At 42.7% G+C, this 21,386-nt stretch overlaps 2 protein-coding genes across 8 annotated transcripts in view; both read right to left on the minus strand.

Annotated features, from left to right (window-relative positions):
• Positions 1-3,375: 3,375 nt before the first annotated feature.
• Positions 3,376-18,924, minus strand: LOC128845761 (cell cycle control protein 50C-like). Of its 2 annotated transcripts, none has more exons than XM_054044759.1 (7): positions 16,376-18,924; positions 13,640-13,750; positions 12,104-12,205; positions 10,265-10,355; positions 8,142-8,282; positions 6,939-7,148; positions 3,376-4,922 (listed from the first exon to the last, which is right to left on the minus strand). In XM_054044759.1, exons 1-7 carry the CDS (start codon positions 16,577-16,579, stop codon positions 4,735-4,737), a joined length of 1,047 nt encoding a protein of 348 aa, XP_053900734.1. In that variant the 5' UTR covers positions 16,580-18,924; the 3' UTR covers positions 3,376-4,734. The 2 variants fall into 2 exon arrangements, with proteins under 2 accessions (XP_053900734.1, XP_053900743.1); XM_054044768.1 differs by having other exon boundaries at positions 15,627-16,469.
• A 103-nt stretch (positions 18,925-19,027) lies between these two features.
• The window catches only part of CMSS1 (cms1 ribosomal small subunit homolog), a 360,808-nt gene continuing 358,449 nt past the window's right edge, over positions 19,028-21,386 (minus strand). For all 6 annotated transcript variants that reach the window (XM_054044780.1, XM_054044797.1, XM_054044815.1 and 3 more), the window contains one exon: positions 19,028-19,291. In XM_054044780.1, coding sequence (XP_053900755.1) covers positions 19,208-19,291 — 84 coding nt within the window. In that variant the 3' untranslated portion in view covers positions 19,028-19,207. The remainder of the gene's footprint in view (positions 19,292-21,386) is intronic.

The following is a 21,386-nucleotide window of genomic DNA, read 5'->3' on the forward strand; positions in this document are numbered from 1 at the left end:
AGCAGCCTAGCCCTGCTGGTTGACATCTTATGGCCCAAGTCATGTTTTCCCCAGATGGCTGGTAGAGGGCCCACCACATAAAAGTTAATTGAGTGCAAAAACCATATCTAGTATTACTTATGTAGGCATGCCGCGACCACTAACACTGAACAATGTAAAGACAGAGCTAGGAATAATCATTGAACTGATGGTCATCTGGATCAAAGGACTCTCCCCATGGACTTATTCAGTCATGTCAGAGGAGCAAGACAATTGGTGGCGCTACTGTAATGGACATTCTGTATGGAAGTATTGGACAAGAATGGTAGTATACAGATGGCATCTTGTACTACAAAGCCCACAGATTTTGCAGGAATATTAATATGCACCAAGCAGAGGGTGTTTTTCTGGAGACATCCTGAACCGGAAGAAACAGACAAGTACATAATAGAGGGCGGAAACATGGGTTCATGTAAAACAAGAAAAGGAGGGGATATGTAGGATGTAATATGTAGAATGTATATTTTAAGTGTTGAGACATGTGAAAAGATGCCAGCTTGTCTGGCAAGGAAGAGAACAGCCAGGTAAAAAACGGAACCAGCAACCTGATCAGGTAAACAACTGGGTCAGCAAACTAATCTTAGTGCTAGGCCGAAAAAGCGTTTATGCAATATATAATGAATAACTTTGCAACATTGTATTTAAGGCGAGCACCTGAATGAATGTGGAGAAACACTTGCATTTAACCCTATATTGTGCCATTTCAGTGGATTGATCACTCACTGACGCAGCAAATAAATGACATACTTCTTCAGCTCAAAAGTCTGTCTGTGAAACTGCATTCTGTGTGTCAGGAAAGAACCAGGTCTGCACTATAAACTTATGATGGTATAACTATGTCACTCAGGAGTGTGAAAAATCCACACCCCTGAGCGATGCAGTTATACTGACCTAACCCGTAGTGTAGACAGCACTATGTTAACGTAGCTACTGCCTCTGATGGAGGTGGATTAACTACACTGAGGCCTGGTCTACACTATGAGGTTAGGTTGAATTTAGCCGCGTTAGGTCGATTTTATAATGAATGTGTCTACACAACCAACCTGTTCTGCTGACCTAAAGGGCCCTTAAAATCGACTGCTGTACTCCCTGACAAAGGGGCTAGCGCTAAAAATCGACCTTCCTGGGTTGAATTTGGGGTAGATAACGAGGTCCATACTGATTTATACCTGCCTCTGGAGATTTCCATTACTTGCATCTGAAGAAGTGAGGTTCTTACCCACGAAAGCTTATGCTCCCAATACTTCTGTTAGTCTCAAAGGTGCCACAGGACCCTCTGTTGCTTTTTAATGGGAATATTCTTTTTGCTGAAGTCTAACCTACTCAGCAAACTGCGCCAGTGCCCTTTTAAACGTCCAAAGGCACATTCTACCACCATTCTGCACTTGCTCAGCCTATAGTTGAACTGCTCCTTAGTGCTGTCCAGGCTGCCTGTGTATGGCTTCATGAGCCATGGGAGCAAGGGGTAGGCTGGGTCCCCAAGGATAACTACTGGCATTTCAACATCCCCAATGGTAATTTTCCAGTCTGGGAAGAAAGTCCCTACTTGCAGCTTTCTGAACAGCCTGGAGTTCCACAAGATGCGAGCATCATACACCTTTCCCGACCATCCCACATTGATGTTGGTGAAACGGCCCTTGTGATCCACCAGTGCTTGCAACACCATTGAGAAGTACCCCTTGCAGTTTATGTACTCGCTGGCTTGGTGCTCCGGTGCCAAGATAGGGATATGGGTTCCGTCTATCGCCCCACCACAGCGAAGGAACCCCATTGCAGCAAAGCCATCCTCTATCCCCTGCACATTTCCCAGAGTCACTACCCTTCTTAGCAGAAGGTTAGTGATTGCTCTGGCTACTTGGATCACAGCAGCCCCCACGGTAGATTTGCCTACTCCGAATTGATTCCCGACTGACCGGTAGCAGTCAGGCATTGCAAGCTTCCACAGGGTTATCGCCTCTCACTTCTCAACTGTCATGGCAGGTCTCATCTTGGTATTCCTGTGCTTCAGGACGAGGGAAACCAACTCACAAAGTTCCATGAAAGTGCCCTTACGCATGCGAAAGTTTAACAGCCACTGGGAATCATCCCATAGCTGCAACACTATGTGGTCCCACCAGTCTGTGCTTGTTTGCTGGGCCCAGAATCGGCATTCCTCTGAATCAACCTGCCCCACTGCCGCCATGATGTCCCAATTGCCACAGCCCATGCTTTCAGGAACGTCTGTGTCCATGTCCTCCTCACAATCTTCCTCATGCTGGCGGCTCCTAGCCAAGTTCTACACATACTGCAGGATAATGCACAAGGTGCTTGCAATGCTCACAAAAGCAGTGTACACCTGAATGGGCTCCATGCTTGCTGTGCTATGGGGTCTGCATGGGTAACCCAGGAAAAAAGGTGTGAAATGATTGTTTGCTGTTGCTTTCAAGGAGGGAGGGAGGAGGGGAGACTGACGACTTGTACCCAAAACTACCTGCGACAATGTTTTTACCCATCAGGCATTGGGAGCTTAATCCAGAATTCCAATGGGCAGCAGGGACTGTGGGATAGCTACCCACAGTGCACCACTCCGTGAGTCAATGCTCGCCACAGTATTGAGGACGCACTCCGCCGACCTACTGCGCTTAGTGGGGACATGCACGATCGACTGTATAAAATCAGTTGCTAAAGATCGACTTCTATCAAATCGACCTAATTTCATAATGTAGACATGCCCTGAGAGGAGCCCGCTCCCCTGTCAGCATAGAAGCATCTTCTCTGACACTCTGCAGTGGCTCATCTGCATTGGTAAAGCTGCGCCGCTACAGCGTTTTAAGCATAGACCCATCCGTAAGCTCCTAAGTGCCTAAATCACTTTTGAAAATGCAACTTAGGCCTGGGCTACACGGGGTGGGGGGCAAGGGATCGACCTAAGATACACAACTTCAGCTACGAGAATATTGTAGCTGAAGTCGATGCATCTTAGGTCGACTTACCTTGCATCCTCACGGCGCGGGGACGACGGCTGCCGCTCCCCCATCGACTCCGCTTCCGCCTCTCGCCACGGTGGAGTACAGGAGTCGATGGTAGAGTGATCGGGGATCGATTTATCGCGTCTACACTAGATGCGATAAATCGATCCCCGATAGATCGATCACATACCCTCAGATGCTCTCAAAAATTGTACCCTAAATCTCTCTTTGCCTCAACTTCCCCATTTGTACAATAAGGCTAATGGTGTGCTGGGAGGATTAGTTAGTTAATGTATGTAAAGGGCTCTGAAGATCAATGTTAGTTTCTTTTTTTTTCATTTTGGGGAGTTTATAAATCAGTATAAAACAGTGAGCACAGAAACTCATGTTAAGTAAAGGAGTATTAGTTTTAATTTCATATGCACTTTCACAATGAACCCCCCCACACACCCTCATAATCATCCATGTACTCCACGGCAAACTTGATCTAAATTCTGCAGCAAAGTTCCCCAGATTCTGCAACAGACTGAAAATTCTATTTACATTTTTAAAAACTGAGGTTTATAAGTGAACTAACCATGAAAATGATACAATTAAGCAGTCTCAGAATTTGTTTGTAGATTAAATTAAATTAAGTTTATCCTGCCCCGTATTTTCAAGTTGACTGATTTTCTATTGACAATGCCATAGAAGTTGTCTGGTAAGAAGCTGGAGGTATTGGCGAGGGTGTAGGAGAGACAGCTGGAGCTTTTGGCACGGGATAGAGTAGGAGACGATTTGGGATTGTGGCCTAAGCATGTTAGCTAGATGTTTCTGCTGAAGTGATCAGCAGTGAAATAGTTAATGCCTACATTTAAATAGTCATGTTTATGTTTTAGTCCTATCTCTTCTTTTCTTCAGAGTCTAAACTTTAGCTTCTCTGTCACAAGGATAACCTTTAAAATGTAAATCACTGCACTGCTGTCCTCTTACTCCAGCCTTGCAGAAAACGGTCTTCAGCTAAACAGCAGCAAAGAAGGTTTAAATGCATTCAATGAGGATTGAACTCTACCCAACCCCATTCACTTAAGTGAGAGACTCTCCCACCCCTAATATCCAGGGTATGCTCCGAGGGGGACAAATTTCAAGGTCCTTACTCAGGCACTGATGTAGCAAAGCTCTTAGGACCAGATTTTTAAAGGCACCTAACTCCTTTAAATACCTTTAAAATTTGACCCTTAAGCTTGCATGTAACTTCAAGCACATGCATAGTCCCACTGATTTCAGTGAGAATATACGGTGCCTAAGTGCTTTGTTGGATCAGGGCATCAATTGTTACTCAGCGAAAGCTCCCAGTGAAGTCAATAGGAGTTCTGCCTGAGTAAGGATTTAGTAAAAACTGAGTAAGGACCTTGGGGTTTGGCCCAGTAATTGTGCTCAATACCATCTCTGGAGTTTGTCTAAAATGACTAAGATTTCTCTTACTGATGCTCATCTCAGACCTTGATGGGTAGTCACTAGGGAAAAATTTACTTCTATGTAATTCATATGCTAATAAGAGCATAAACCAAGCCAAGCTGATCAGATTGTATATGTTTCGGGTAATGAAAAAACATCACCCTGCTCGTAACACTTTTGTGTTTACCAAATCCATACCATGACTGAAATGTCTCCACCGCTAGGAGGACAGTGTGAAAGGTCCATGCTCCCCACATCCCTTGTTCAAAGGTGCACCTTTATGTTTCTTCAGAAAGCTATGTAATTTGGGTTATCTCTGAAAGTACGTTTTCTTTTTTCGGAGTTTTAAGTGAATCGCAGTTATGATAAAACCTGCCAGCACTATCACCGCGCCAGAAACCGTGTAGGCAATTCCCAGGAAGAGGTTACTCCCTCCACTCCATGTGATGGTTGAGAGAACCACCTGCTTTTTCCCTTTGAATTTGGTAACAGGGAAATCTGATTAGGCGACGTTAAAGTTTAATTAACAATCAGGATGAAATGTATAGTGAGGTGTGTGCAAAAAATACTCTTCAAAGGACACAAGGTGGTGATTTTTGCATTTGTTGTAAAAGTCTTTTATGGTGCTTTTAACTATTCTGTATCCCCTTGCCTCTTGTTACCAGTGGCTCCACAACCCCCAAAATGGCTGGGTGAGGGTAAGAAACTCACACACATCATGTGCATCTACAGTCTTAGCAAAATTATTGAAATACATTGGATTCTTTAATAACATGATGTCAGGTTCATCCTCATATAAACTATGTACTGCACTGAAGCTGCATCAGAAGATTTAAAGGCAGCCTCCAAAAATTACTGGAAAATTAGCTTTCTGGGTGCTATTGTACTGAAGAACCTTTTAGCACTTTCCTTGACAATCCCGTCTCAGACATGAGGACACTCCACATAATGTTCTTGTTGCATCCCCACCTCTCAATTCTAAGTCACATTTATTCATCTAAGGCCTGGTCTACATGGGAGAGTTTTACCATTTATGCCAAAATAGTTATTCTATTGGTTAATATAACTCCATGTGTGGACATTTTTATTCAGTTTAATGTAAACCCCTTCCCAAGCAACATAAGCCAGTGGCTCTCAAACATCTAGTCCAGTGGTTCTCAACCAGAAGTACATGTACCCCTGGGGGTACGCAGAGGTCTTCAAGGGTTACTTCAACTCATCTAGATATTTTCCTAGTCTTACAACAGGCTACATAAAAAGCACTAGCAAAGTCAGTACAAACTAAAATTTCATACAGACAATGACTTGTTTATACTATTCTATATACTCTACACTGAAATGTAAGTACAATATTTATATTCCAATTGATTTATTTTATAAATACATGGTAAAAATGAGAAAAGAAGCAATTTTGCAGTAACAGTGTGCACTGACATTTTTGTATGTTTATGTCTGATTTTGTAAGCACATAGTTTTTAAGTGAGGTGAAGCTTGGGGGTACGCAAGACAAATCAGACTCCTGAAAGGGGTACAGTCATCTGGAAAGACTGAGAGCCATTGATATCAGCTGAGCTAGAAAACAGCCATCTCATAGTAGAATAAGGGACATCTACATTGCAGCTGGGGATGTTAACGGCAGCTCGTGTAAATGTCCCTGTACTCTAGCTAGGTCACTAAAAACAAAAGTGAAGATGCCGTGGCACAGTCTTCAGCATGGGCTCCACAAGCCTGCCTGACTCCCAGGATACGTACTCACTAATGTAGCCTATGTTGAAGCCTGCGCCACAGCCAGGGCCGGCTCCAGGGTTTTTGCTGCCCCAAGGGGCGGAAAAAAAAACCAAAAAACCCCCCGCGAGCGCGATCGGTGGCGGCAGTTTGGCAGCAGTTCCACCACGCTGCTTCATTCTTCGGAGGCAGGTCCTTCCCTCCAAGACGGACTGAGGGACCCGCCGATGAATTGCTACCGACGAGCCGGCACACCCTGCTTGGTACGCTGGTGCCTGGAGATGGCCCTGGCCACGGCCTCCTCGCTTCTGTTTTTAGTGAGCTAGCTATAGTACCGCTAATGCAGATCTGTCTACACAAGCTGCCATTCACACCCTTGACTGCAGTGTAGACATGCCCTAAGTGTGTCCACACAGGAGGTGATAGCAGTATAACTATATCAGTATAAATTCACCCCTCAGGTTATGCTGTGTGGATAAAGTCTAAGCCTTTTTAATTCCCCAGCAGCTGTACCAAAGCTGGCACTGCCAGGCTTTGCCTCCAGCCGAAGTTCAGGCAAGTAGTTGCCTCAGAAGTTAGATCTAGTGTCACACGGCCTGATATAGGGCATTTAAGAGACAGGTCTTAACTGCACCAGCACAGGCTGCAGGAAATCCAGGGATTCCCAACCCAAACTAGATCTCCCTCAGGTTTTATGTTGTATTACTGGCAAGCCACCATACTAGCAGGCATCTCTTTTTTTAACTTGCCTAAAAATTAAGGAGTCCCTTGGACATGATGAAAGGATACTGTAGGTAATGTGGAAGGTGTAATTCCCTGCTGGGAGACCATCAGCAAACTGGTTGGTATGTCTGAGATGACGGTAAAGGTTTCTGAATGTGGGAAAGGCTGACACCCGCATCCAGATGATAAAGTCATCGTTTATATAACCATTGTTCCTTTCATCCTCCTCATCCAGTAAATAAGCTGGTTTCTGCCAGTAAGGAGGCCTTGTTGTTCCTAGGGAGGAAGATGGAGAATAGGGATGAGCTGTCAATGTTTAGAACGCTGCTAAGACAGGTAGTTAAATTATTTAATCCTTCTGGGTTTCTGATGTTCGACCAAAAATACAGATCAGACAAAGGTTCTGTCCAATATTCACAAGACACAGAGCAAATCACACTTTCCATCCAAAGATTTCAGATCACCTCTCAGACATTAACAAACTGAACCTCACAACATCCCTGTGGTAAATAGTATTATCCTCATTTTATAGATGGGGAAACCAGTGCAGGAGAGGCAAAGTGACTTGTACAGGAATAGTACCCCATTCTAATCATAAGACAACTTTCCCTCTGCATGTAATTGTTCACCTTTATTTTTCATTTTTATGCATCGATTCCTTTCTGTATACCTACAAAATGCACTAAAAGAGCAGTAAACATATGCATCCTATTTGTCGTTCATTTGAAAATCTTTCTACAATATTTAGAAGAAGAAGAATATTGATACTACTTAGATTGTTACTTCTTAAGGGACAGAGACTGTTTTCTTGTTCTGTGTTTGTACAGGACCTAGCACATTGGAGTCCTGGGTTCATGACTGGGGCTACTATAGTCTACTGCAATACAAACTAATAGTAATAACAAAACAGTGCTAATGAATACATATTTAAAGATGGAACAAATAGGTGATTCCACTTGGTTAACTCCTTTTGCCCAAGACCTTTAGTGGGTGAGGATGGTGAGGAAAGTAGTGGGGCTTCGCTCTCCTGACCTTCTAGAACATCTTTTTCTCTTCATAACATCCCAGTCTTCTCACTAAATGTGCCATATTTCCCCACTGAAAAGTTGGAGAAGGTCTCGTAAGGTTGCTCTCACAGTGCTTCCCCTGGATAAGTTACCTGTCATCGGGAAGAACACATAGACCCGTCTCCTGGAGATTGTACCTGTCTCAGGAGACTTCCACGAACAGAAGAAAGACTTTTAGGCATGGCATTGGAATCATTCTTACCTGCAAATGCAGAAGAGAGATTGTATGATGTTGGATTCCGAAATTTCACATTTTTATCTGACCACCAACTATTTCCACTCTTCAGCAATGGGACTTCGATAGCAGTGGATGAGTTAAGATAGTAAAAAAGTTGAATAGAATCTGCAGAGAGATCCAAAGTAATACATGTTATTAACATGTCTACAACTTCCAACAGTCACTCCAGTAGTCAACCTGACTAAGTGAAACCTTAAATAGAGAAAGAGAGAGAGAGAGAGAGAGAGAGAGTCAGTCCTGTGAACAAACAAAGAAAAGATCGGGAGAGGGTTTTATCATTACTTCATCATGTACACATTCTGTGTGCCTCACAAGTAAAGGACCATTTAAATTTCCTGAGTAACAGCACCCTTGGAAGTTTTAAAAGCTGACCATATCTCTACTGGAAATTCTCCTTGCATCACAATGACAGAATATCCACAGCTGTATTTAATTTACATCCCTTGATTCCTCTGTGATCAAATTCTTGGGATTGTGTGACCTGAATTTTATTTGTTTTGTTTTGTTTTGTTTTGTTTTTTTGAGGAGCTAGAGAAGGAATGCTAGTTACAATCTATGAGAAGGCTTACTCTCCTATTTACCCCTGCCTTGGATTTTGTTAGGTAGTGTAACTGAAGTGAATGTGATCCTACTTGCTGGGGTTTGAAGTCTCCACTTGCATTTCTGAAACAGGTTCTATAATATGCAAAAATCACATGTCAAAGATATATGAAGAAGACTTGTTAACTAAAGCTGCTATAGGCTGAAGAGCCTTTGTAACTTGTTACCAGCAATTTCCTTTAATCATCGTTTCCAACATCCAAAAAGAAACTAAGGGAAAGTGTACTAGAGTCATGCATCACCCCTTCATTTTCATGGAACAGAATGTGCATCTTTGTTTATGTTGAGAAACTATGGAAAGAGATAATGTGACAAGTAGCTACAACCTTAAACTGGTTTATTTTTTTAAAACCTGAAAACTGTAGTTCTTTATTAATTAGCTTGTCAGCTTCTGAGAACAATGTCAGGATAGCTTTCTCCCTGTAAAATCCTGGTGGAGACACAGGACAGGTAGTTTTTATCTCATTGTATTTTGTTGAGGAAAACTCCAGGTGGGGGGTTTAGTGTTAACCTCAGCTAGCAACATCGAGGTAAAAACTACCTCTGCCTTGTCTCCACCAGGATTTTACAGGGAGAAAGTAATCTTGCTGTATAAATGCACTTTTTTTTTTTTTTTTGCAGTAAAGATATAACCTAGGGAGTCAATGTCTTGAAGAAACATTTTGATTTGTCTTCATGAGAGTGAGGCTGTGTCTACACACTGAAGTTGTAAGAAGCGGAGAAGCTATATTGGCATAGCTGCATCCATACTAGAGTTGCTGTATCAGTATAACTATATTGGTTAAAAAAAAGATTAGATGCTCTAATCAATGTAGTTGTGCTTGTACAAAAGCCATTGATGTGCAGACCTGGCCTTGTTTTGGTTTAAAACTGGTTATAGTAGTTTAGCTTGCACATGTAAATTGAATGACAAGTTAAATCACTATAAGCCAGGATAATTAAGCCAATATAAGTATGTCCATAGAGGGGTTTGCATCAGTTTAGAAACACAACTTTAGTTAAGACAGTGCAACTGTTTGTGTAGACCAAGTCTAGTTCAGATTCTCCATTTCAAGAATGTGCTACACACTTTTAAGCCAGTCACCCTAAGAAAGCGGAAGCTGAGTTTTCTAGCCCCACCCAATAGTCTGTTGTAAAGATAGGATCAAGTCTGTAGATTACTGTCTTCCTCTTTTTCTAGGATACTCAGTTCCCCAATCCTGTAACTGGATCATGTGGGTGGACCCCTGCACTCAATGAGTTTAGTAATGTAAGTGGAGTCATTGCAGTGCAGCACGTAGGGAGCCATATCCACTTTGGCCACACTGTCAAACGGTTTAACATCCATATATGAGAGAGACAGACAGACAGAGATGCAAGGATCAGACATGTAGAGAACATGCAAGGATCAGCACTTAGATGGGGCTCTGTGAGGTCTCAGGGGCACAGAGATATTTAAATTAGTTACATCTGTGCAGGTGAATAAATCAGATGTGGAAGGTACTTACCATTGAACATACTGTTGGCGATGGCGCCACATGGAGCCATTGGAGTTCCGTTAGGATAGATTGTGAAAGGCGCACAATTGCTGTTCTGAATCTGAATGCAAGGTCAAAGGACAATTAGAAATGTCTTTTCCTGATCAACATTTTTTTGGTCAATCTTTTACTCTTATTTCCGTCTTTAAAAAAAAAAAAAAAATGGGAAAAAAACAACAACCCAAAAAAGAAAATCGCCAAACACCTAAAAGTGCTAGGAGTTGCTAGTGCTTTCCAGTCACATTAGAGATGGGCTCAAATAGAACGAGACTGGGGTGAGGCGTATCTGCCGTGGTCTAGTGTCTACACAGCTGCTGGCAGCATATTTCCCAGCAAGAATAGATTTTTGCTGTATGACAGAGCCACACAAACAGAGAAAACCAACTAACTTTACAGGGGAAACTGTGAAACTGTTTATGCGGAAACTAAACATACTGAAAACAATAGAGTTTTTCTCTAGTCTCTTTACTTCCGTTATATTCATATTTTACATACAAGAAAGTGGTTGCAACACTGAAAGACCAACTTAGGTCTGTTAACAGGATTATAAAAAGGTTTTTCCCATCTGCACTGGAATGCGAGTCCATGATATAACCACAGCTGGGCTACAATGATGTTGTAACCGTGTGCCTCAACACTGCTGTAACTGAAGGCTGATATGTTCAAACAAATGGTTTTGATTGCCTCAGTTTGTTGGTACTCCATTTGAGACCTCTTAAAGGGGCCTGGCATTCGAAGGGTGAGTGCTCAGCACTTAGTCACTTTTTAAAATAAAGGCTGCAACATAGAGAGGACCTTAGGGTCAATCTAGACTAGAATTACAAATAACAATTACAACCAGTTACAATGATGTATTCCCTGACCCAGTTACAACATGGTTCCATTTTTCAGTGTAGACAGGACATTTAACTGCATCCCCAAACTCTGCTAAAACGTTGGACTTATCTAAGCCTTTACCATGGATCGAAGACATGCATAAAAAAATGCTAAACGCCATCCATTCTCCAGGACAACTGTCTTGTAGCCATGTCCCCAACTCGTGTAGACTGGGTCTAAAACTGCTAGCAAACCTTCAATAAAATCCAACTACTAATGATATTGCTGATAATTCTCGGCACTTGTGATCTGTAGACCTCAAAGCACAATGTTATGAAAACTCCTTTTCCAGGCATTGAAGTCAGTCTGCTTCCCTGTTTGCATACGCATGCTACAGCTTCTAAGACAACCAAATTGTTTATCAGAGTTACAATTTGTGACCATTGCTTCTGTATTTAATACTGAAGCTTTGCAATATCTCTGTGAACTGTTCTAAGTGGGAAATGCTAGTAGAAAAGTTTACAGTGCCTTCTAACATCACGGAGATGACACTCACTAAAGAGTTGAGAAACGGAGCTTAACCCCTTGCAGCTGACCACATTTTCTATTCCCCACAAATGAGGTGGCCAAGTCTAGTGCTCCGAATTTAAAGAAACAGAGGAATAAAAATAATGAGCTCTGGATTTTTTTATGCGCTTTTGGGCTCAACTGTGGTTTATAATCACAGCCTACCCTGGAGGGGAAATAGAGGGGCCGTGTTGCAACAAGAGACTCCAGGAGGAACTCTGGTGATCTAAGGTTACACAGCAACAGAGGAGAAACAGTAAAAAAATAAAAATAAAAAAGGTAAATGTTGTAAAACCACAAAAACTGGCAGAAGGACCCAGAGGCAGGTGTAGTACTAGAAAATACTTTTTAACCAGAGAACCACACACTAAGAGCCTCCTCACCTGATGAAAATATTGAGGATGTGTCAATAAGAAATACACTTACGTTTACATCTTGACCCAGCAACTGTGCATCACTTCTGGAGAGGACATACCGACGGTGGTTCTGATAAAAGTTTTGCAGACGATAGTACATAAAAACATCACCCTAGAATTCAAAGGAGAATAACATAGGATGCGGAGAGCATAAACAAAATAGGTCATTTTTACAAACTGTTGAAAAAAAATACTGGGGGAGGGAGGGCGGAGAGCCTGATGGACGTAGTGTTAACTACATTTCAGCTGACTATTTTAGCAGAAAAATTCACTCATCTTGGGTTTGTGGGTGGAGCATAGACAGAATACCATCATTTCCCCCACACATTGCTTTGGCATCGCTGAATGGAAGGTGCTATGAAACAACGTGAGTAGTTCTACTGAGGTCACAGTCTCTTTATTTGGAAAGGTTGCAGGATTGGACCAACAGTTTTCTAAATATGTTAAGATTATTAAATTCAATTATCAGCTTTTAAAAAAAAATAAATGTAAAGTGAATTTAGCACTTGCAAAAGGTGCTGCACTGAGAGTGCTGTAGATTGAGGGTAAAATTTTCAAAAATGCTTAGGAGCCTAAGTCCTATTTTCAAAAGAGACTTAGGCACTTTTGGCTCCTAAATCCCTTTTGAAAAGAGACTTGGGCTTGTCTACATGGTGCCACAGACCAGTCAATGGGGGTGTGAACCGCAGAGTGCTGTAACGGCCCCAGGAACACCCTGCAGTACTGCACACCTTGCACTGATGTAGTCCACAGGATTATGTTAATGCACACTAGGTACCTTTTAGTTTGCACCACCAGGGTCTACATAGGCCAGGTAGAGAGCAACATGCTAGAGCATTCTGCAGTACACACCCTCATAGGCCTGTCTTTAGTGCAGTGTAGACAAGCCCTTTAGCCCTTTTGAAAACTTTGAGTCTTGAAGCTACAGACCATATCTAATACAAGCAGCAGAAGTACCAGTTTGTGCATGCAATATGGGAAACTGACATTTTTACTTTTAATTTTAGATGTTCTTCAAACCTTGAGACATTCTTACGGCTCAAGGATTTTCATCTACTGCTTTTATAGCCCCTTTCACTCTGAAGAACCCTAAAGTTGTGGAAACAGCTACAGGAGTTTTACTTATCAAAAGTGGCCAGGGCTTCAGTTTTATGTCTCATCTGAAAGATCTTACCCCAGCTGCACAGTACCAACTAACACCAGGGTGTGGCACTGGGTCCCTACTGGGGCATTGACTCACTACTGATTCAGAAGAAAGAGAAGTCACCTCTTGAATCTACATCACTTCTTGCAGCACCTGTTTTCACCTGGGAGATCTCCAATCTAAATATTATGTAGCCTGATCTTGCTTAATTTATGGGATTTGCCAAAATGAATAACAACAATGTAAAGGCACAATGTAAAGGGGCTTTAGGTTTGTGAAAGGTATTGACATAAAGCCCTCAAGAAACTGGCTTAGTGTCATTTATAGGACAAAATTTATACTTCTTACACATACAGAAATACAGGAACTCTGATCTATGGTTGGTTTCACACATTTACCTACCAGCATATTTTCCTGCAGTGTGAAGTGCACAGAACAGTCGCATTCTTTATCCCAGTTAGAGGAGTTTTCACGCAGTTTTGAACAATTCAAACATATGTCTGAATAGTTAATCTGTCAAACAAGCAAAGATTATATCAGGGTGTGCAAACTACAGCTGAAGCCCCATCAGGGGTTTGGATCTGGATCTGGCCCGTGGGATTGCCACCCCGGTGGCGCTGCGGGTTCCCCACTGCTCCTGGAAGTGGCTGGCACCATGTCCCTGCGGCCTCTGGGGGAGTGGGGCAGAGGGCTCCATGCGCTGCCCTCGCCTACAGGCACCGCCCCCTGCAGCTCCCAGTGGCTGGGAACGGGGAACCACAGCCAATCGGAGCTTCGGGGGAGGTACCTGCAGGCAAGGGCAGTGCACGGAGCCCTCTGCCCCCCCCTCCCCCAGGGGGCCGTAGTGCCAGCTGCTTACAGGAGCGGCGTGGGGCCAGGACAGGTGGGGAGCCTGTCTTAGCCCCACTGCGCGCCGCTGCCACCCTGGAGCTGCTCTAGATAAGTGGTGCCGGGCCGGAGCCCGCACCCCAAACTCCTCCTACATCCTGCACCCCAACTCCCTGATGCATCCCTCCTGCACCCCAACCTTCTTTTTGAGCGTCCTTGTACACCCCGCATCCCTTCTGTGCTCCAGCCCCTTACCCTGAGCCCTTCCTGCACACCGCACCCCCTCCCACACCCCGCACTCCCTCCTGCACCCCTACATTCATGGCCCTGCATGCGATGTGGCCCTCGGGCCAAAAAGTTTTGTCCACCCCTGATTATATGCTGTAATACCCCACTTTGGGAAAAACTAGACACTCAGCTGCCAGGGTCTACAAACGGCCCTCTCTCTTCAGGTTTGCTCAATGTGGGCATGCACACGACTGGGGGTAAAAATTTCAAAAGCATCTAAGAGAGTCAGGAACCTAAGTCCTATTTTCCAGTGACTTCAACACTTAGAAGCCTTAATCTCATTGGATTTAGGCTTCTAAGTCCCAAAGACACTTTTGAAAACCCTATCCCTAACTTAAATCCTATTCTTGCTGAGGAGCCAGTGCCCTCCCCCCCACCCCGATTCTCCAGCTGGCTCTCTGCCAGCCTGGGAGGAGTTTAGATTGCCCTGAGGGCTGACCTGAATTCCATCAGCTGGTAACAATCCCCAGGGGCTGTCTGCCAGATGACAATACCTGGAGTGCTCTGGATTCCTACCCTCTAATCCTGAATTGCAGGGGGTTTGCTATAGGAGCCAGTTATGCTGGCGCTGCACTCAGCGGGCACCCTCGGCAAATAAATGAACAACAAACAAGGGAATCCCCAGTTGGAGTGTGGGGGATGAAACCAGTTTCTGCTCTTTTTATGCCATCTGAGCAGCACAAAGAGAGCAAAGCAGGGGTGAGAGTCAGGTCCACAGTAACTGGGGCAAACACTATATTGAAAATAGCATTCTTTTCTCGCTCTATTTAATATTTTGCATTTATTTAGCACCTTTCATCCAAAACAAGTGCACTTAATAACTGAAAAATAATACCATCCTACTATAACATTTAGCAAAACTTTATAATAAGGACCGACAATTTCTTTTTCTTTTTATATTTTTATCCATTACAGTGTACGCTCGGACTACAAAATATAAGAGGCAAAGTTTGGGCTGTGAGACCATCCTAATGGATAAACAAGCCACATTTTTTTCCTGTAAGGTAAGCGGCCCACGCAAATCACCATGTACTATTTTGTTTGGTTTTTTCACCCCACAGGCCAAACAAAGAAATAATCTAGCTGTCCTTGTCAATTCTAGTGGCTGTTGTATACAGTATGTACATCACAGATGGCAATGTGGTTTAGCGGTCTGAAGAGAGAACTGGGAGCCTAGTAGTGTGCTGGCCAACAGACTTGCTGTGAGACCTTGTGTAAATCATTCTGTTTTAACATTCCCCGCCCCCCTCCCATAAAACTGATATTAAATTACCTAATTACAGCTAAAACAGGTTGAATTATTCATTGTGAATACTATGAGTTGCAGATTTATTCCTCTTTTCTGTTCACAGGTCAGACACAAACCAATCCTGTTTTTGTTTTGTTTTTGTTTCTGCTGGTCTATTCATTATCCAGGGTGTGTGATTGGTACACATAGTATTGTACTACTTCCCAACTGGATGACAAATTTTCAAAACTAGAGAAAATCATATAACACATTTCAAAAACAATTTATCAGCCTAGTAATAATTTTTGCTAGAATTGTGAAACTTTCAAGATTCATGATCATTTACACAAATACTAGCTGTCTAAACACTCATAAAGAACAAAATAATAGGAGGTAACAAGTCAGTGGATTGAATTTAATATTTTGATTTTGAAATTGGCCTTAATATTCAGCCTGCTCTACCTGCTGCAGCCATCATTAACACATGAGGAATCTCTTTGTGTTTTAGGATTCTGGCTTGGCAAATATTTATTGACATTTTTCTAGTGCCTAACAATACCAAAGTTCCCACAGTTTATTTCCTCCCCTAAGCACAGGGACAGATGACAATGTCCCAGATATTGCCATCTGGTAAATTAGCAAATGCTGGCTTTTTAATGGTGCCCACTTTCACATGGGGTATTGTGGGTTCGTTTGACACCCTTGGGTAAAGGGAGTACATCCATGATAGAATTACTACCCCCCTTTGAGCCACTCTCTAATAACACTCCTCAAGAAAACCATCTCAAACAAACCTGGATTTCTTTGACACTTCTTGCATACAATATTAGGCAGATTCCCATGAGGAGGCAGAAGACTCCAATGGTAAAGAAGCTGGAGAGGACAGTCGGAGCTGTGAGCTTGGGCTTCCAGGCTGGCAGTTTCTGTTGTTTAAATGCGCTGTTATCTGGACATCTGGAGGGACTTTCCTGTGCTCCTTGGCTGTTCTTATTTTTCATGCTGTTGCTGTTGGAGAAGGGTGTGTGTTTTGGGGGGTGGGGATGGGGTAAGGGTGTGTGTATTAGACTTGGTCTCAACTTGAAAACTCTCTGATGTTGGAGGCTGTGTTGTTTCTATAAACCTTTGTTACTTCCTGGAATTACTCATTAACTAGACCTCTCTTCCTCACTACAGGCTCATCTTGTCCGTTGGTGACCTCAATCACCTTAATCAGCTGGTGCTATCAGCCACAATGTACTTTAGTCAGAGTCATAGAGACTGCACCCTAGACACTCCGGACACTCTGGGAAAGTCACTGAGAGTCTTTTTCTGCTGCACCACTTAGTACAGTAGAACCTCAGAGTGACGAACACCTCGGGAATGGAGATTGTTTGTAACTCTGAAATGTTCGTAACTCTGAACAAAATGTTATGGTTCTTTCTAAAGTTTACAGCAGAGCATTGACTTAATACAGCTTTGAAATTTTACTATGCTGAAGAAAAATGCAGCTTTCCCTTTATTTTTTAGTAGTTTACATTTAACAGTACTGTACTGTGTTTTCTTTTTTTGGTCTCTGCTGCTGCCTGATTGCGTATTTCCGGTTCCAAGTGAGGTATTTGATTGACTGGTCAGTTCATAACTCTGGGGTTCATAACTCTTGGGTTCTACTGTAAAGAGTTTATTAGGTTTCACTGAGGTTCTACTGTAAAGAGTTTATTAGGTTTCACTAAGTTCTGAGCTATTGATCACTTGCAGGGGCACTGCCTGCTACTTGAAAGATCTGTACACAGTCTGATCCCTTACGCCCTCTCTTTCCTTTATTTCCATAGTCACCCTAAACAGAGCAGTGTTATCAAAAGCAAAAATGGCTTTTACAAGAGAATGCTGTGTTGGATGACAATGTGAAAGGCTCCTACCCAGTGAGAGTCTCTGCTGGAGAACTTACCAAAGCAGGAACTGCAACACCCTTTGTAAGGGCACAGCGTTTGGAGAGTTGCTATGGCCCCCTTTGAGTTCTCCAGTGCTAGCTTTGGTACTGTGCATCCCTCCCCCTTTTGCACTGGGAGCACAAGATCCCAAAAGGAAAGATCATTGTACCCTCTTCTCATCACCTCACCTTAGGCCTGACCACAATCTAGTCAACAACGTAACCAACACAGAAGCTGCAGGTCAAGGTAGAGATCTAGCAGTGTAGTAAGTGGCTTGACAGAACAAGAGCTAAATAGTTAAGACTGTATCCCAAGGTATATTCCCTCGTACTCATTGGCTGACATGCATTATAAATGGAATTTGTTAACAGATAACATCAATGTTTGATTAAATAAATTCCTATTAAATCATCCAAGTACAGGCAGTTTTGACTTTTAGCCAAAAGCACCCAGAAATGTTTACTAAAAACTTTGTTTCATTTTTCAATCAATTTGAGTGTTCCCTACTACAGATATCCATATTTTGCTAACTAGTCCAATGAACATGTTTTACTCTATATGCTCTATAGAGCCAACACAGCCAAGGGACAGCAAATCGTATTCAGTCATCATAGTAATCAAAATTAACTAAAATTCTAGTAACAAATGCTTTATTTACTGATAATGTGGAAACCAGATAAACCTCATGAAAAGGGCTATAGGATTTTTACTCACCACAAGTAGCCAGGGCTTCAGTTTTGTGTCTATTTGAAAGATGGTCCCTACAGCAACACAGTACCCACTAATATGCACTAACTTTGATGTGCAGCGGTGGTTGAATAGTATTCAGCAAATTTTGCCAGTCTTCATCACATATCACATGATTTGTCAGCGGCAGATATAGTCATGATCCTACAGCTTCTATCTCATGACAATAGCAACACTGGTTGGTGGGATCACTCACATGAGTAAGACTTGCAAGATTAGACTGTTTTTATGCTGTAGGTATCATGGTAATTTTTCTATCTTAAGAAGCACTTAGCCTTCAAAGTTTCCTGCCCTAGCATGAACCGTGGTGAGAGTGCAAGAGCCACTGTTATTTTCCAGTCTGCATCTTTATGATATAATGTAGTGATAGGGTTTGTGGAGGACAAGAGAGCTCTAACTCATCAACACGCTGTGGGGGTAGCTACATAAGGTACTAAAGGAGCGATATGGCTAAAACTTCTTGACTAACTCTGGACTGGTCTCTGTAATGGCCAGATGCCTTCTGCATGCTAGGAAGCAGCAACAGTGAGGGGTGGGAATTTCTGGGCCAGAGGTGCCCAGAACTGGCATGGGCTGTCTTCTATCACTCTTAGAGGGGGAGTGAAGGTTTCCTTTTGGAAGAGTGGAAGGAGGGGACAGAAGAAGAGTGGCTGTGGGATTCACTCAGGACAAGTGCACTCATCCTCGGTGTCCTAAGGGTAGTAGAGAACCCACACCTACTGTTTTACATGCAACATACATCTAATTTCAGTAACATACTGTTCAGGCAATAACAATCCCTGGTACAGAATCTACATGCAAACCTTTGCTTTATTATAAGAGGGCCAGAAGCTGACAAACATTGTAATACGCATTTCTGCTAAGCATCTCAGAAATGGAAGAACTGAATCCAGTCAGCCACTGAACAGTTGCCTACTACAGACAATGCTAAGTGAAATACAGCAGTAAATTGCATCCGTGTTAGTTACACCATTAAAAGAGTCCCAGCTTCACAGAATCCTCTCTGCACAGCTTTATAATTCCCATTTCCAGAAGGTCAATTGCTTCTTTCCTTATCTGAAGGAAACAAAAATTAAACAAGACATGAATTAGGAAGATTACTGAAAGTGCTCTGCACACACACCGTTATTCTGCTTAGCTACACGAGTTTTATTAGAGGCTGAGTAAAGGAGAGACCCTCACACACAAACGCAAGTTTTACAAAAGAAATATAATAAACTCTAGAAACTACCTATTTAGATGAATGTCTCTTTTAGCTTATCTACTTTTAAGACCACCAGAGGTATTTGAGAGGAAATACCGACTAACACCAGAGCAAGGCCAGGAGTTCCACTGCAGTTATGGTTACACCAGGGCTTTCATTATAACCCTGACTACACCTTACAGAGAAGTTCACCTTTTGGGCTGCATGTTTCCATGCTTCAGCTCAGCCCAGAGATGAAGGGTGTGGGAAAGCCTGGCAAATTTCTGTTCTGCCCTTTTTGAGTTATATAAAGGGGTGGGGGGTAATCATCTCTCCATTTGAGGTACATTTTACAAGCTTTTTTGCTCCCGTAACTTGAATAGCTGAACTTCACAAGCTGATATTTTCAGACTTACCGAAGGCTCAGCCCTTATATTGTTTACAAAAAGAACAAATGTAATGGGGTTACAAAAGGGTTTGAAAAGCTCAGTTTGATGTTTCTTCCACACTAGGAACTTTTGTCAACTTTGGGAGCTAGGCTACTACTTTGTATTGCAGCCAATATCTACGTAGTAAGTTCTGATGCAGAAAACTTTGTCTATAGGCAGTTTAGACTGTGAAGCCAGACTGTATTGGGCTCGTTATGCTTTGGCAGAGTTTAGAAGTTCTTCAGGAGAAAGCCTTGTAAGCTCCTCTAGCCTGATTATTCTGAATGCCCCTACCTGCACCCTAAATAGGAGAGAGAAAAAAGGAGATAAACAGGGACATGAACAAACAACTTTCCCTAATGTGATGTTAGGGTTACATGTCTGCCCAACGTGAAGTTAGGAAATGTGGAAGAATACATACATCTGCCTGTGACACTGCAAGAGCCCAGCATCAGGATGTCCCTGTCCTCTCCAGATGTGGTGGGGTCTAGAACCAAGGCATGGGAGGGCTTCGTTTTTTGTTTTTAAACTCGTGTGTTTATTAGAACTCCACCTGGTAAAAAATTAACCCTGCACACCAACGTGCCCAAGAAGGGCTGCTCTCTGCATTGTTCTTAGCCCACAACCTCCGTCCTCTCTGCTGCCTTCTCCACTCTCCCCTGGAAATGAGGTAAGTGTGCATTTAGAGGGAGCTGTGGGCGCTTCACTCCTCCGAAAAATCAGGCTATGAGTTTTTCCGTACGCTAATATAAAAATATGCTTGTGTTTCCAGGGCTCCTTGGCTTCTATGTATTTAAACAAATAGTGCTGCCATATTTACAGTAAGATGCAGTAATGAATCCTGTTAATTCTACAGGACCAAAAGTTATTCTGCAGAAATTACTGAAGAAACCAGGGCCATCTTGTAAAAGTGCCTCTGCCTGGTCCCCAATTGTATTGGTGCAATTTTGCATCCATGATTAATTATGGATACAAAAGAATTAGTACATCATCTGACTGAGTCTGCTAATTGAGTTGCTAGCAGTTACACACTATCATCACTCCCACCTTCACTTAACTGTGGATACCAATGAGTTGTGTGATTTTTGCAGGTCCACAAACTGGAAGCCATTTCTGAAAATCTGGCACTATCATGTTATTATTTATTACTATTTATAGTGTTTTTGGCATTTTACACACAAGTAGGAAAACAAGGTGCCTGGCTCAATGAGATCTGACTCCAAATGTAAAGTCTTGCCTTTGCCAGCACCTGATGGGATTCACTATTGCCCTGTTATGACATTCTATCTGTAATGTGCTATGAGTACAGTTTAGTACATACCTTCCATATAAATGATTTTCCTGAACTCTTCCTGGCATATGCAGTAGTACAAAGTATTGTACTACAAGATGCTTCATATACATATCCAAGATTGTTGGGGGAAAACCCCGTATGTTGTATTATCTGAGACACAGCATGTGATTGAAGGCTCTTCCATAATGCAGAAGATGCACAAAAGGGCAAAGTTGGTGTTACACATTCATCCTTAACTTGCACAAT

This window comes from Malaclemys terrapin, chromosome 1 (genome assembly GCF_027887155.1).
Source record: "Malaclemys terrapin pileata isolate rMalTer1 chromosome 1, rMalTer1.hap1, whole genome shotgun sequence".
Taxonomy (NCBI): Eukaryota; Metazoa; Chordata; order Testudines; family Emydidae; genus Malaclemys; species Malaclemys terrapin.